At 39.6% G+C, this 16,004-nt stretch overlaps 1 protein-coding gene across 7 annotated transcripts in view; it reads right to left on the bottom strand.

Annotated features, from left to right (window-relative positions):
- Window positions 1–16,004, bottom strand: part of enah (ENAH actin regulator) — a 123,054-nt gene that overhangs the window by 72,274 nt on the left and 34,776 nt on the right. The window contains exon 1 of one of the 7 annotated variants that reach the window (XM_032585112.1): window positions 12,521–12,700. The exons of 1 other annotated variant lie outside the window; for it this stretch is intronic. In XM_032585112.1, coding sequence (XP_032441003.1) covers window positions 12,521–12,534 — 14 coding nt within the window. In that variant the 5' untranslated portion in view covers window positions 12,535–12,700. Of the gene's footprint in view, window positions 1–3,656; window positions 4,538–12,520; window positions 12,701–16,004 lie in introns of those variants that run through there. 5 more of the 7 variants (XM_032585110.1, XM_032585117.1, XM_032585118.1 and 2 more) reach the window with 5 other exon arrangements.

Genomic DNA, 16,004 nt, shown 5'->3' with positions numbered 1-16,004 from the left:
AAATTTCTTTTAAGTCATACTTCATATATATTTTATACCAACTTTTTTATGACTGAAGATAAGATTACTCGATTGTGCTCTAAAGGGGCACTATGTGCCTGGAAAATACAAAATACTGACTCTTTAAGAATAAAAAACCCAGCTGTGTGAAGTGAAAATCGGATGAAACAATAAAGACCACATCACCAGCTTGGCAGTATTTTAGATATTTGAAACAAACAAAAAAATCAATAATTATTGATGGACCTATATGAAACGCTGACATTGTGATACGTTTTTCAGCCATATGGTCAATGACTGAAAAATATTTGGTTCAACTAAACCAGAATTTAACCCCAACTCACATCTTCATCCTAATAATTATGTAGTGATTCATTAAGATCACAGCTGCACAGCTCAGTTTCACAGACGACTCAAAGGTAAACTGAGGGAATGCATTTGCGTTGTGGTGTCAGATACTTGTAGTGTTTGAGGGAATTTGTCATCTATTCCTGATTCCTTCTATTGCTCGCTCCACCACAAGAGTTGGGAGCCAGTTTCTGCAGCTGCCACTCACTCCAGAGTTTTCTCTTTTAAATTTACTTTTAGACATGTTGTGAGTTTCTGCTTCACACAATGAAGCTTACCAGGCCAAGCAGAACATCGATTTAATTTGACCTTTTAATGGCGTTTGTGTTCTGAGACAGCAAGAAAGTCCATGACTCCATTGTTTACACCACGGACCAGCCGCTAGCTCTCAGTAGCGCCACTGTATCACCTTCCACCAAATGACCTGATGAGGAGAAGAGACAGGGGACTTGCCCCCACATCAGGCATCACAACCAGAGAATTACAAACCCATCATCCTGTCCATCTCTTCCCAATAAAAGAGTTAGTAGCTCTTATGGAGCATCAGAGAAGCTACAGGGAAAGTAGCCTGATCCATCTGGCTGAGATGTGGCTAACCATGCTAACTCCAGACACACACACAAACATGGATGGCTTTCATTTACTCCAGAACAGAACACAGGAGAGGGGTAGGAGGAGTGAAGGGGGTCTAACTGTGTTTGTGAATGATAGATGGTATAACTCTGGACATTTATCTATCAGAGACGTTCCACAGTAAGGCCACTGAGCTGCTAGCTGCTAGCATGAGGCTGTATTTGCTACCTCAAAAATGTAAAGTTATGCCTACAAAAGTTTACGCAGTTGTGAAGTTGTTGTGACAACTGTATGGCCTCCTCTACTAATTTGATATACTCCAGCAGACTGAACCTCCAGGTCCCTTTTCTGATCTCTGGAGACGTTAACCATGTCTCCCTGTCCTCCACTCTCCCCACCTTCACACAGTATGTAACCTGCCACACCAGAGATAATAAAACCCTGGGCGTATTGTATGCAGACACCAAGAAGCCATACAGCTCATCACCTCTCCATGGAGAAGGCCCAGATCTCCATCCTGTGTATAAACCTCAACCACTAAGGTTGGGCAATATGTAACATTTTTCCAAATGATATTCAACAGTCCAACAAATGACAAAGGGCAACATATGTTTGTTTGGACTTTTTTGGGGGGTGGAACAATGTAAACACCAATTGACTTACCAATTCAGAACAAAAGTCCAAAGATTACGTTACCTATTTGGAATTACTTTGGCTTTAAATGGGATCAAATGGGTAAACCACAGGATGTAGTCAAAGTAGTTTGTTTATTGTGGAAACTTATAGTGCCGGCAAAGGATTCAACCATGATGAACTTGAATGACCATTTGTATGTTCACAATCCGGTTGTGTATGCTGGGCTGTCACAAGTTGCTGCAGCCATTTAAAGTTTTTCACCCTCAGAAAATCACAAGTGCTTTTATTAAAATGGTTAAATATGAAAAGGACAACCTCAGATGGATACAGTGAACCATGTTCTGTAAATATCTCTCAAAGAAAAATGCATGAAAAATGTTTAACATTAATATCACAAATGACATGAAAATACCAGCCACAAGCACACCTTTGGAATGCACCCCTAGTAAAAGCCACCTGTCCACAGAGCTAAATCCAATGAGGTAAATATGCTTGTTTTCCTTGTCAAAACATGTATAAGATTCATCCTGAAGACATTTTCTCCCTTTTTCTTGTTCTGGTTTTATATAGTTTTTGGATATGTCTTTTGTGCGTTTACTTTGAATGCACCAAATCGCTCCCAAAGACATAACATCCAAAGAACATCAGCAGCTACAGGTCAGCAGCACTGACCTCAGATCTAATGAATACCCTAGAGAGGTTGCTCCTCAATTATCTCCCTCCCCCCCACCCCCCAAGTGAGGTATTCATTGGATTCATTGCAGATTGCCTGGAAGCAATGTGAGGATCATGTTCTTTAATTTCCCCAGTGTTTTTAACTCCGTCCAGCCTGGACTTCTAAGGGAAACGTTGGAGCTGTCAGGAGTGGACCACCATGTCCCAGTGGATACTGGATTAACTCAGTGAGTTGATCCTTAATGCTGACAGAAATGTTTCACTATGTATTTTTCTTCAGTTTGTGAAAGAAACAGATCACGGGAACAAAAAAAAGTTAAACAACATAATCTCTGGCAGCTTCTTAATATCCAAGTTAAACCTCACTTTGTTGAACAGTTTTCCTCTCTCCTGTAGTGAAGAACATCCCTTTGAAGGAATACTATTCCCAAGTGAACCTAAGATATGACATTTCAGCAAACAGAATCAATATTTAATTAGCTTCTCCCTGTAAAAATGATGTCAGCACTGAAAATGGAAGTTTATGATGTAGCTATTTCATTCCTAACCACACCCTCTGGGATGAGGGAACAGTAAGATAAAGTCAGGCAGGAAATATATCCTCTCATTATCATGAACAAGGATCCAATATGGAGCTGCAATAATACTACTGAATATTACAGTGATGTTAAATTTGATTAACATTTTCCTTGCTATACTTTTTTTCCCCATTTATCACAATGTCCCTGTCAGTCTTTATAAGCACTTCAGTCACTAACTTGCATATCCAGTGAGGACATCAAGGGCCCTGAACGTTCAACCAATTCACCAGACGTGTTGTTGTAATGCACAATTTACATACATGGGATTTGAACTATAATATCCAAAAAAAACTTTACATCAAAACAGTTATTTGCAAGTGCAATACCACACCAATTGGTTTTTTTGTCACCAAAAAGTAGCAGATGAATTTCATAAGCCTGTTTTATTAAAAGCCTGGTTGGTTAGTTGGTTGTTTGCAATTACTGTACTTTCATCTGAGAAAAATCATAAATAATCTCTGCTGTTCTGGTTACTTTTTTATAGGTTTAAGACTTTCAATTAAGAAGAAAAACCTTAATGTTTAATTTAAAATAATCAGGATGAGGGGCGCTCACTAGAAGCGTTTTCTTCCATTTAAAACAAACTTAAACTCTGTTAAACTTAGCACATTAAAACTGATAAAGTAATCACTGCAACTAGTTGATCTGTGTTAGATACAGTGAGTTCAATCAACACATGGCATTGCATCACCAAAGCCCTGTTTTATGAATCCTATCTAGTAGTTCATGCTCCACCTAAGTAGCAAATATCAGACACCAGGAATTATGACAGCCAAAGCTAAGCTTCCTAACAGAATGAGATGATGAGTTCAGGACTTAACCTCAGGTGAGGCAGGTACGTACCGGTGGATTTCCATTTTGGAGGCCAGCACACATCTCTGATTGAGGATGAAGCTGGAGGCTTTAGAGAGTGCAGCTGATGACTGGACCTGCATGGTTCCAGACAGTCCTCTAGCTGCTCAGGTGATCCAGACAACACCACTGTAGTTTGCCCCCCCAGCAGCCCACTCCCCAGCAGCTGCAGCTTAGCGTTTCCGTCTTTGGGTCTTGTGTCCCGGTTGCCTCCACTCTTTAACTCAGCAGTTAAAGTGGTTGTTCCCTTCCTCTCTACAAATCAGCTTTCTTCATCTTCCAAACCAGAGTGCCAGCTAACCCCCCCTTCCTTGCACGCCCGGCCCCTCTCTCAGGCTCTCCTGGAAGCCTCCATAGCAAGGAGATTCCTTCTTCATTCATACATGCGATGTCAGCGAACAGCCAGGGAGCGGACGTGTGAGGGAGCCATCCAAACTGCCAGCCAGCGGTGTTTTTCCCATGACACCGACGCCAGCTCACACAAGACACGCACACAGCACACGCGCTTCTTCAGCCCTGGCTTTTTGCCGTCGTGGCGACAGCAGAGGTATCCAGGCAACAGGCTCCCGCTTCCAGCACAGGTTGCTCCGGTGCTCCGTGGTGAAGGCAGCAGAGAGGGGAAATCACCGCGGTGGCATCAGGCAGACCTGGATGGCTCGACTCGGTGGAGTATCTGCTCCAATGTGTTGGGGAGATAGATTCTTTCCTTCTGCAGCTTTTCGTGCCTTCTGTCCATCCGTTCTCTGTCCCGACTACATCTCTTCATACCTTTGTTTATCGCTTGATCTCATACTCTCATCTGCCTCCTCCCTTCCTGGCTCACAACTCCCTCTAACTGCTTTTTATCTGTGTGACTCGGAGCACCGGGCTCTCTCTAATTTACAGTTCACCCACCCAGCTCTTCCCTCTCTGTCTCTCCTTCAATCGCTTCAAAACAAATGTAGCAAAAAAAAAGGGAAGCAGCAACGTTTGATGAACAAACTTTATATGAGCTTTTTCCCAGCATCGCAGATTCAGTCCAGTCTTGTTCAACCATTTTCTTAATTTACTGAATCTGGGAGCAATATCCTGAAAGCCTGATTCTCTATATTTCTATTCAGTCAGCTACAATAACCTGGCAGGGTGAAGCATAATCTATCAACAGACAACTGTACACAGCGAACAGAATGATAAAGAACTTGGATGTTTTGCAGTTACCGGACTATCAGCACATTACTCATCACTGATTTCACTACTGCTCAATGGGAATAAAAGTACAGTCTGCAGACTCTTGAGCCTGTTCTCCACAGGCCTGTATTTAATCAGTTCTTCCAGAACATCCAGATTACTCTTCATCTGCTGATCCTGAGCGGTTCTTGTCCGTTTTCTGGAGCCACCTCAAGAGTGGTTAAAGCTGAAACGAATTGATTGGCAGCAGTCATGATTCGTTGATCAGCTTCTGGATTTATGTCAACGACAACATCTCAACCACCGTTTTCAATCAGCAACAAAACTATAGTAGCTGAAGAACTGCAAATCCATAAATCCATGGTCCAAAACTTCTCGTCAATTGAGGCGGAAGAGCGCTTACAGTGTTAGCTAGATGGGGAATCGCGCAATAAATATACCAAGAGATTTTGGAGAAACTGGCCGCTGAATGGTACAAGCACAAAATGAAATGTTGGCGTCGACCACATCTCCTACATGGCCCATCCACATTCCTGCCCGTTTTCACTCACACTGCTAATGAAGTGTGTAGTTAACCCAACTTGACTAGAACTGAATCAGACATTAACTGGCCAGAGCGAGACTCCACAAAGGAGAAGGGGCTTCAGTTATACCAAGTCCTCCTGGTTGCTGTGCCAACTTTTATGTCAACATGGTAAGCTGGACAGCTTTTTTTCCTGTTTTATTTAGTATGTAAAAAAATATTCAAATGACCAAACCATCCTTCTGCTTTAGGTCAGCTTCATTAAGCTTCACCTATGTGAAGGTATTTCCACTACCATAAAGCCAAAAGGTAAGAAAAATTATATAAAGCAGTCAGGCTGTACTTTCATGTTTAACTAGTGTCCCATATTGACACTACAATAATAAAGGTGAGACAGACTGCATAGGCAAGCAGCTTGAAATTGATGCAATCTGAACTCTTCAATTCTTTCCCTCAAGAAGACTTCCTTATTGTCACAGCTGGGAAAGTGTTTCAACAGCATTTATTGGATCTGGTCAAAAATGCATTAAAATACATTGATGAAATATTAAAGGGCTGAGTACTTTGTACTGTTCTCGATAACATTGGTATTATTATGGCACCATTATTTTTTATAAAAACAATTAAGATTGATTCTTTTTCTCATCCACTAAATAAATGTACAAAAAGGTGATTGATTTTTTTCCCAAAGTATTAGTTTTTTTTTTTCAGTCAGAGTTTCGCAGTAACTGTATCTGAAATATATTTTTTAGTTTGAGCATCTTTACCAGAGGTGCAAAGGTAAATGTCACAGTATATCCTCATCTACTGAAAAAACTGACTTTTTAAAAAAGTAGAATATCAAGACAAACTTTCTCAGCCAAACACTTTTATAATATAGCTAGATTAGATTAATCTATTAAATTCCCTCCACACATTACTCTCTCTGCTTTCCTTTAATCAAACAGCAGCTAAAGATGTTGGTCTCATCTCTAAAAATCTCCAGCGTTACTTCTTATTTAGACTCAAAGACATCTTTCAACGTGTCTGAACCACTACCGTCATATTAATGGGCTTTTATTCAAAGAGAAGCGCCACTTCCTTCAATCCAACAAGCTCAGTTCAATATTCCAGTCAAACTGATGAACTGCAGCTTCCTCTGCAGCTGTTTTGAACAACAAAAAAATACACTTGTTGAGCATATGTTTTCTTTTTCTTTTTTTATCGTTGAATCAAACTTTGTACCCAGAAGGCTGTTAACTTATTCATGGGAAGATGTAATTACAGTAAGTGCTGAAATAAAAGCCTTTTTTATATTTCCCCTCGGACAGCAGGCTCGACAGGCATGAAGTCGGCTGGAATAAAGCAAGCCGGGGATGACATGTCACTGAATTTAGAGGAAACAATACAGCAAAAACACACCTTCACGGAAAGAGAGCAGATGGAACAACAACAAAGAAGCATATTTTTGCCAAACAACTCAGAAATTTGGAGATTAATCGCAGAAATTTTCCAGAAAAGACTTGAACATTACTGAGGCTCAAAAGTAAAACAATTTTCAACTCTTTTGAAGTTTTTTCATCTAGAAAATTTCTGAGCCCAACCTCCAATTTACTGAGATTTGTTTCTTCTTGAAAATGTTTTGACTTTTGGAGCTCAGAAATGTTCTTGTTTTTTGTGCTAAATTTCTGAGATCAATCTCAAAAATTTTAACCTTGTGGGGGATATTTACTCTTTTTTTTAATCTACAACAGCCCTAATACCCCGTCGTTCATTAATGCTGTTAAAATAAAGCCTTTAATGCAGCTCGTTGGCAAACATGCACAGCTTTATTTATTATTTCATTAAGCTCATTATGAATAAGTAAAGCACAAACTGGTGATGGAAGTACATGTCATGTGATCAGCGACAGGTGAGTTTGTGAGATTAACTTGCCCCACTAATGGACAGAACTAATAAAGCAGATCTTTACAGGCAGGCTGAGGCAGAGGGCGTCCCGGGAACCAAGCTGTGATGGATGGAAGGTCTGTGGCTGGAGCAGTTTGTCACACTTGGGTTAAGCGCACAGTCAAAAGTTGTCTAAACAAGAACACACACACACATCGGGAGCCATTACAACCAATTAGAGCGAGACATTGACAGAGAAGGATGCAAGAGCGGCGCTAGGCACCTGTAATAAGCTGTTACGTCTTTTCACAGAACAGATGATGCGAGGGAGGAGAGGAGGAAGACGCGGGGAGGACAGGGGGAAAAAAAAGAACGAAACCAACTGCAAACGCCATCACCATGGTGGTTAATAGGGATTAGATATTGGACAATAAATTCACACACACATAAGATGACGACTGAATGAGCGGAGGACATGGGATGAGAGCGGGGAGAAGTGAGCATTTCTTCCATGAGGCTTGATGCCATTTCAGCTGCAGGAGGCAGCCGGGTACAGGTGGCTCAAATGCCACACACTGTCAAAAAAGAAAAAAAAAAACACACACACACTACTTCCCACACAACACTTCTAAAAAACCAAACAGACACATGGTACAACTGCTGAGAAAAACCCTAGCATGGTGTACATGACTTTTAATCAAGTTATGCACTACGTTGATATTGTTAAAGTGAGACCGTTAACTTAAGTGTGAAATCAGATGATTTCAGTGATTAACAAACCAAACTATGGGTTGCTCATAATCCATCTGTCACATCTGCCACTTCAATGTCACAGATGGACATTCAAGGTTTATATAGAGATCTATGTGATCTAATAGAGATCTAATAGAGTGAACCCGAGTTCACTCTATTAGATTACTGTCAGGTCTAAATACCTATTAGAGACAATTTAAACAACACAAGAAAGACAAGAGAGTTAGATTCTGTTATACTCGCGAGGAGAGCAGACAGAGATGTGCTTTTAGTCACAAATCTCCAACCACTCTGCCACACATCTGTCTGTTCCTCTCTTTTATTGATCTTTAGGAACCCTGCCACAAGGGGCGCTGCAACTCTAAAAGGGTGGAGTCAAAGCATTCATCACATGGTTGCAGCGCTAAATAACATTCACTTCTAGACACATGTTATCTATACTCTAAATCTTTCTTTCTCCAGTCACGGCGTTGAATAAGACACGTTGCATAGCTTCAAAGCAACGGCTTTGTATCCCAAAGAAGCACAGAGCAGAGTTTATTGTCAGGCATGTAAAACTCTGCTGGGAGCAATTAACACCTCTGTCTTGTAGGAAGTCCTGCAGGGCAACAGCTGCTGAGAGTAGCTGTCACCCCTATTTCCCAGGGAAGTCTCAGGATAGAATCAAAGTTATTTAACACACAGAAACATTATCTAAATGTAACTACAAGGCTACATGATACAACAAATATTTGATAATTACTAATACAATTTACCTAACAATTACATAGAGTGAACTCAGAGCTCTGATATGTAACTGGATCATCCATCAAATATACAACAAAAACAAAATCTTATCAAGTATTTTTGGTCTGGTTTTTAGTGCAAATATCTTCGTACGTTTGAAATAAGACAAGACTAACTTATCACTAACTTTTCAGCAAGATATAGCAGCTTGTTTTAAGTCAATAATTCCTTAATATTAGTGAAAAAGTACTAGTTTCATTGGCAGATTATTTCACTTGTAGCAAGATATTTTCCCATGTTATAATGTGCCGTGGTTGTCCCATCAGACTGTCAGTTCCCGAAACCACACAGTGCACAGAGTAAAAGCATCTCTTAAGACTTCAGGAGAGTTAAAAATGTTTCCCCATCTGTGAGAAAAAGAAAATTCTAATAAAAATTCTGAACCTTTTTTTAAGAACACCTTTTATTGCTTAAAATGCAATACAATTCAAACATATGAAATGTTTTATTGTGAAAATGTCAATTCTGTTGTGCAGCACACACACTTGGCTGTGCTATCTTTATAATTTTGTTTAAACAGATCTCTCATTTGAGATACTTTTAGTTTCTTTCCTGGGTGTGCTTCTGTCACTCACCGTCTCCCTCCATAGCTGCTAATAGCAGTTAGCATTAGTCTAAAGCTCATTGGTGGAAGTGAGAGCATTACGCAACACAAATAATCATCCTTCCGAAACACAGTAAATAGTCAAATATAACCTAACAAAGCCTCGAGGGAGATCATTTTAAAAATCGAGGTCCTGGAATCATTCGACGAATCGTTACAGCTCTAATGGTAATATACGTTTCTGACATGATGGACCATCAGTCAGCCACCTGCAGCAGCTCTGACCACGCAAGCAGAGCCCTGTCATCAAACTCCAGCTCTATCCTCTGGTTGTGATAAAGCAGCAGAACGTCTCAAAGCTGTCAGTGAATTTACTGCTGGAGTCCCTCTCTGCAGCAGAGTGGAGCTGATTAAGTTCTGCTCTGCAGCCGGCTGTTAATAACAGCTGATGAATTATTAAGCGCCACATTGGTCAAAGTGTAGCCACAGGCTGAGGCCACACTGGAAATTTAGACCTCAAGTCAGAGTTACACTCAGTCAACATTTAGCAGCAGGTTACGGGTCAGAAAAGTTTCAATGCACTCAATTCAATTTGAGTTTTTCAGTTTGTGAGAATGAAAGTGAATGAATATACAGATTAAAATGTGCGGTATGGTACCACTGCCCGTCACTGAAACACAGACGAACACGACTCTCCGGGCATATTCAGAGCTAATAAGCTCCATAAGAGTAGCAGACGGGTCCATAAAACAGCCCCAACAGGGTGATAACAGAGACTTTATATCTCGACTGAGGGGAAACCTCAGTCATGTTAAAAGCTTGAACAGACAGGGAGTCTGAACAGTTCAAAATAGAATTACTCATATAATACAAGACAAAACAGATGTGGACACCATAGAGTCACCTTTCCTCAGGTATATTTAAATGCCCCAGTGTCAATTTACATAGGAGTGGACAGAGGGAACAACCCTGTTCACAAGAAGTCACCCTGCTTAAACACCAGTTTTTGTTTTCCTGAAATATTGCCCAGAACAAATCTTTCAATTTAATAAATTGACTTTATTCTTTTCCCTAAACCTAAGCATCTTACAATACCAATGAAAATAGCCTGCAGTGACCGTACAGGTCACCACAGGATGAGGTCAGAACTCATGTAGCTTCACCTGCAGCCTTGTAGCTCAAATGCTGATGGTAATCATTACAGCTGAGGTGATGAAATAAAGCAAAGACTGAGAAGAGACTTACTTCAGTCTAAATATCTAATGTTCCACAGACTGAGGCAGATGCATACTTCTTTTGAAATGTTCTTATCTTTACTATGGTTCATATATTTACAATTAGATGACATTAAACTGACAGGAAGTTCCTTGCTGTGTGCACAACTTTGGCAAATAATGGAGACAATGACGGACAGAAATCTCTATCTGGAGTTAATTTCCACACCACGGATCATACAAACAATGAGCTACATTATTGTGTCTGTGGGACGGGGCATATCTCTGTGTTGCTGTCATTACACCTGTGCAGCTCCTGTTGTCTAATTTGAACAATGATGTCATTGTATCTGGCTGAAGCCTTCACACAGGCAGGATGCTACAGGCAGACAAGCACTGATTCAAAACAGCAGCTCAATGTCTCAATGATAAAAAAAAAAAGTTGCAATTCCACAAATATAATTATTAGGGCTTCAACTGCCGTTTATTTTTGGCAATTGCTTATTCTGATGATTAATTGGACTTCTCAGTGCAGTGTGGAGCTCATCTGGTCAATTTTTAGTTTAACTTATAAATAATTGGATAGCAGAAGGTGAGCAATAGAACATTTTCTTTACAGAAGTTGATGTAGGTGACGCTAAAACTGCTACTTGAGTTTTAGAATATATTTCCAGACAAAGGTTTTTCATCTTATATGCAAAATGTATATATTTTAAAAAACCTTTTGGTTTATTTACTGCTCTGAGTGTGTTGTTCTTTCAGAAAGTAGCCTTGTTTGAATATCCTCCAGTTAACGATTAATCGAGAATTGTTATTACGTTTACTGATTGCTCCATAGGTTGTTTACTAGAAGCTTAAGGACTGTGCTTGCATTTCACCCAGAAGGAGACATTTTCATGACTAGAAACAAGCCAATAAAAACGTTATGGTTAAGAGGTACATTATTCATTAATACAGGACTAAAAAAAAAAGGCTTTCGCATTGTTTTTTTGTAGCTCTTGAAGGGAAATGGGCTAAAATCAGCACCAGCATGCAAAATAAGAGATTGGATATTGGTCACAATATCAGTAATTTATAGCAATAACATGTGAGATTAAATTAAAACAAGATGATAAATAAAAATATGCTGCGTTCCGTTTCACCTCCAACCAACAGTGAGAATTACAAACTTAGCTGCAAATGAAAATATTTAGCTCAACAGACCAATTGAAGGTTTATTCAGTTGGAAATGACTTTGCAATCTTCTAATAGTTTGGAAAGAAAGTTCGATCATTGAAGACTGAAACACATCTGCATGACCCTGGGCGATGAAGATGCAGTTTACCCGTCAATGGTTTAAAACCGCACACCAGTGAGTTACTATGGCTTAAGCCAGCAGGGGATCCTCACATTCAAGTTTATGGGACAGCAGATGGCACGAGCAATAGGAAATTTAAGAATGTAAAACTAACAAGGATTTTCTGTCACCAAAAGTACTGTTTGTCGAGGGAGTTTCTTTTGAAGACAAATTTCTCATATTTCAGTTTCTTTCAACTGGAGCAGCAGCTCCAGAAGCAGTGAAGGAGAAAAGTGCCCCATCACTTAACGGAAACGAATCTTATACTGTAAGTGAGGTGGAAACCCCCTCTGATTGGACTCTGAGGAGTTTAACAGTCGAGGCAGAGCTAAAAATATAAAAGATTTCTCATGAGGGAGAAAGGCCCAGAATACTGAATGAATTCATAGACAGCGCTAAAAGCTAAAGTGTGTTCTTGTGCTGAGAGGAATGACAGAGGTGAACAATAGTCCTGATGGGTTGATGGAACTGCAGGAAAAAGTGAGACAATCTACAGTAACCCCACTTCTAAAGCCACTCTTTTTTTAAATGCTGACCCTGCTTTGGAGTTGGTCATTGACAGAGTACAAAAAGGAAAAAAAAATTTTTCTTTTTAATCGTGCGGCCCCTTTTGAAAATCCACATCAGAGTCAACGTTAGTCAACAAAAAACACCTCAAAAACTTACGAGTCACGGGTCATCTTGGCGTTGGTAACAGGTGAATCCAGCACCTTCACCTCAAAATAAAACTAGTCGGTATAATCTAGTTCTCTGAGTGTCTCCTTTATCTACAGACTGACTGAACGAACAACTGCAGGGCTGACAGGAGGACAGTCCAACTGCCTCCGGATGGAAATGTGAACCAACCTTTGGACAGACGGTGACAGTAGAAAGGCACCCGACCAACCACAGGGCCCCAACCCCCTCCCTGGAGCCTAGGCTAAAAGTGGAGCAGCTGAGTGGGCTCATGTAGGGGGGTGCAATGCCTCTGCTCAAGAATATCTCCCCCTACCATCCTGAAATAGATAACATGACCTAAACACGTCACCGTCCTGAATTATGTGTGGGGATTGTTAGCACCGCGACAATACAACGCTGACTCATTATAAAGAAGATGTTTCCTTCTATGGCCCATCCTGAAACCCAGGGTAAGCAGGTGCATCAGATTGAGAAGGAATTGGAAATTATTCTACACAAACATTCTCATTACCATGGTGAAGTCTGTTCCTGGGGCAGGATTTTGGGATGAATTCAAGCAATGCTAGAGATCTTTGCAAAAAGGGGAGAAAAAGTAATATTTCTAATGACACTATTCAGTGACAAAGGTCGGCTTTAAACTTTCTGTTCATGTTCACCAAACATAAATTATGTATTCTAGGTTTCTTCTGAAAATATATTTTTTTTCTCAGCAATAAACAAGAAACCAGCTATACCGAGTAGTGCTTATGTTACCAAGTCTGGTGTTGGCAGTGGTGAACCATCAGGGATATAATGAGAAAGAAAGAGCAAAACGTTTGTAGTTAATTGTTGGAGAATATATTTGATCCATATATTTATCACTGAATTAACATGGACGTGCAGCCAGGGGAGAAAGCCTTCATCTGTAATCCTAAAATAAGTATATGAAAAGTAAAATAGATGTTAATGATAAAAGAAAATACATTTTTCCACCTCAATTTTCTATAAATTAGTTAGTACTGAAGTAGAGGGGTTTGAGTGTCCCAATGATCATATTAGCTATGTTGTTAGGGACTTCATGTTAGGGTCACCCAAGGCACTCAACTAGTCCTACGTGAGGGATCAGACCAAGTGTAGCTCAAAGACCCTGTATGATGATTGCCACCAATGGAAACAGTGTTCTCTCACCCGGACGTGGGTCACCAAGGCTCCACTTTGGAGTCTGGCCTAGAGCCACTCTTCAGGCCCTCCCATAGGTGGTGAGGGAGGGTGCTAACCAGACCTGGCAGGCTCAAAATGTTAATGGCAAACATATTGTGAGGGTCTGTTGGGAACACATGGCAGAGTCTTCTGTGAGCCTGAGCTTCAATTGATGCAGGAAAAGGTAGTGATCAGGTATAAAAAACGTTTTAGTGTTGGGTTTGCTAGTAAGGGTTTCCTCACCAAGTTCAAAAGTACAAAAACATTTCACTTAATGGCATGCAAACCATTTTTTAATTATTGTTATTATGTCTCTCCACAATAAAATAAGACTGCTTTACAATCTAGACACTTTGCTTTTGGTTACATGTCAGCACTAAGTAAGTCAGAAGAATACTCAATTCTCATCTCTGGGATCAGTGAGCACTGTTCTGGTACATAAGGATGTGTTGGAACGGCAACTAGAGCTAGTTAAGGAAAACCACATACACATAATTGGAGCTGCTTTGTAAAGCTAAATGTAAGAACCACTGAGTGAAACTTAAAAAAAAAAAGTTTTTTGTGCTCAGTCCTCAACTCCTCATTCAAAAGCCTTGAATGTAACATAAAGAGAGATATGAGTGCCTATGCCATACAAGTTAGTTTTATATGGCTAATGTATAACTAACAATTATACGTTATTACCAGATGTATAACTGCTTGAATTAGATGGCCATAAACTACTGGCCATCTAATTCAAGTACTACACTTACTAACAGCACCTTCATGGCATTAGCTTTAATTAACTCTACTATACTACTGCTGGTTGAACAAAGTGAAAACAAGAATTATTAGTCAGTTTGAGCGAATGGCATGAGAATATATGTGGGGTTTTTAAGAGTCAAAAAGTTGGAAAAGTTTGCTACCTCACTTTTAAAAATAGGGGAGATGGAGATGTATAGGGGATCTTTGAAGAGTATAGAAATGTAGGTAATGTGTTCCTTTAGGCCCCAACAACAGCTCTGTACTGTATGTACCACTGAAAGTCAATAGGTAAAAGTTCTTCACCAAGTCACTGCACATCTTGACCCTAATAGGATATGGAGTTTTAAAGTGGTTCATGTGAAAGCAACATGGAAGTAAAGGTAAAAAGGTACAGGTAATTTTATTTATATAGCACATTTTCAGCAACAAGGCAATACAAAGTGCTTTATAGGATTTAAAAGGAAATACAAGGTTGAATGTATCTAGGTTCTCTCTTTCGCATAAAGTAGGAGTCATGTTTAGGGGTGTGACCCAAAGCTTCAGCAGAGCAGACCTGAAATAGATCGGGCTGTCTGCAGATTCTCATCATAGGATTTCAGTCTGAGCACATGGACTGGGTCTCAACATGGGATACAGTTAGATTTTTATGTTTAATAATATAATTATACAATCAAAAATGTATTAACTTATTACATTGGTACTTAAATCAACAGTGATTGTTTCTAACATTTGCTCATTCTTATTTTGATACAGACTTCAGCTAAATTTATTCATAGTTTTCAACTCAATGGTATCAAGAATGGAATACCTTTTGAAGTTCCACTACTTGTAGAGAAATATTGGGAGTATAGCAAGCCGATCGTACGTAGGTAATTAGCCAGACTATGTGTTTATTGGATTTTATTTACCGTATATCTGGCATTATAAATCTTGCTCTGTGTTACAAAACTCTTTCATTCTCCCTCAACACGCCTTCCCTTTTACCAGGCCACACCTGTAAATAAAAAATTTGTTTTTAATTTGTTTTTTTTCCCTTGTTAAATAAATGTATAATAATATAAAGAGAAAATAAATCTGGTCAAAAACAGCTTTCATTCAGCTACTTAATAAAAATGCTATGAATGGCTACAGTCATTGCTGGCCGACTGTAGTTTTAAAAACAGCATTTCATATACATACAGTACAGACCAAAAGTTTGGACACACCTTCTAATTAAAATGGGTTTTCTTTATTTTCATGACTATTTATAAGGCAAGAAATCCCACTTATTAACCTGACAGGGCACAGCTATGAAGTGAAACCATTTCAGGTGACTACCTCTTGAAGCTCATCAAGAAAATGCAGAGTGTGTGCAAAGTAGTGATCACATAAAAAGGTTGCTACTTTGAAGAAACTAGAATATAAGGGGTATTTTCAGTTGTTTTACACTTTTTTTGTTTAGTGCATATTTCCACATGTGTTATTCATAGTTTTGATGCCTTCAGTGTGAATCTACAATGTCAATAGTCATGAAAATAAAGGAAACTCATTGAATTAAAAGGTGTGTCCA

This window comes from Xiphophorus hellerii, chromosome 15 (assembly GCF_003331165.1).
Source record: "Xiphophorus hellerii strain 12219 chromosome 15, Xiphophorus_hellerii-4.1, whole genome shotgun sequence".
In the NCBI taxonomy this organism is placed as follows: Eukaryota; Metazoa; Chordata; class Actinopteri; order Cyprinodontiformes; family Poeciliidae; genus Xiphophorus; species Xiphophorus hellerii.
The sequence above is the reverse complement of the archived record's forward strand: the minus strand, read 5'-3'. Positions and strand labels throughout refer to the sequence as shown.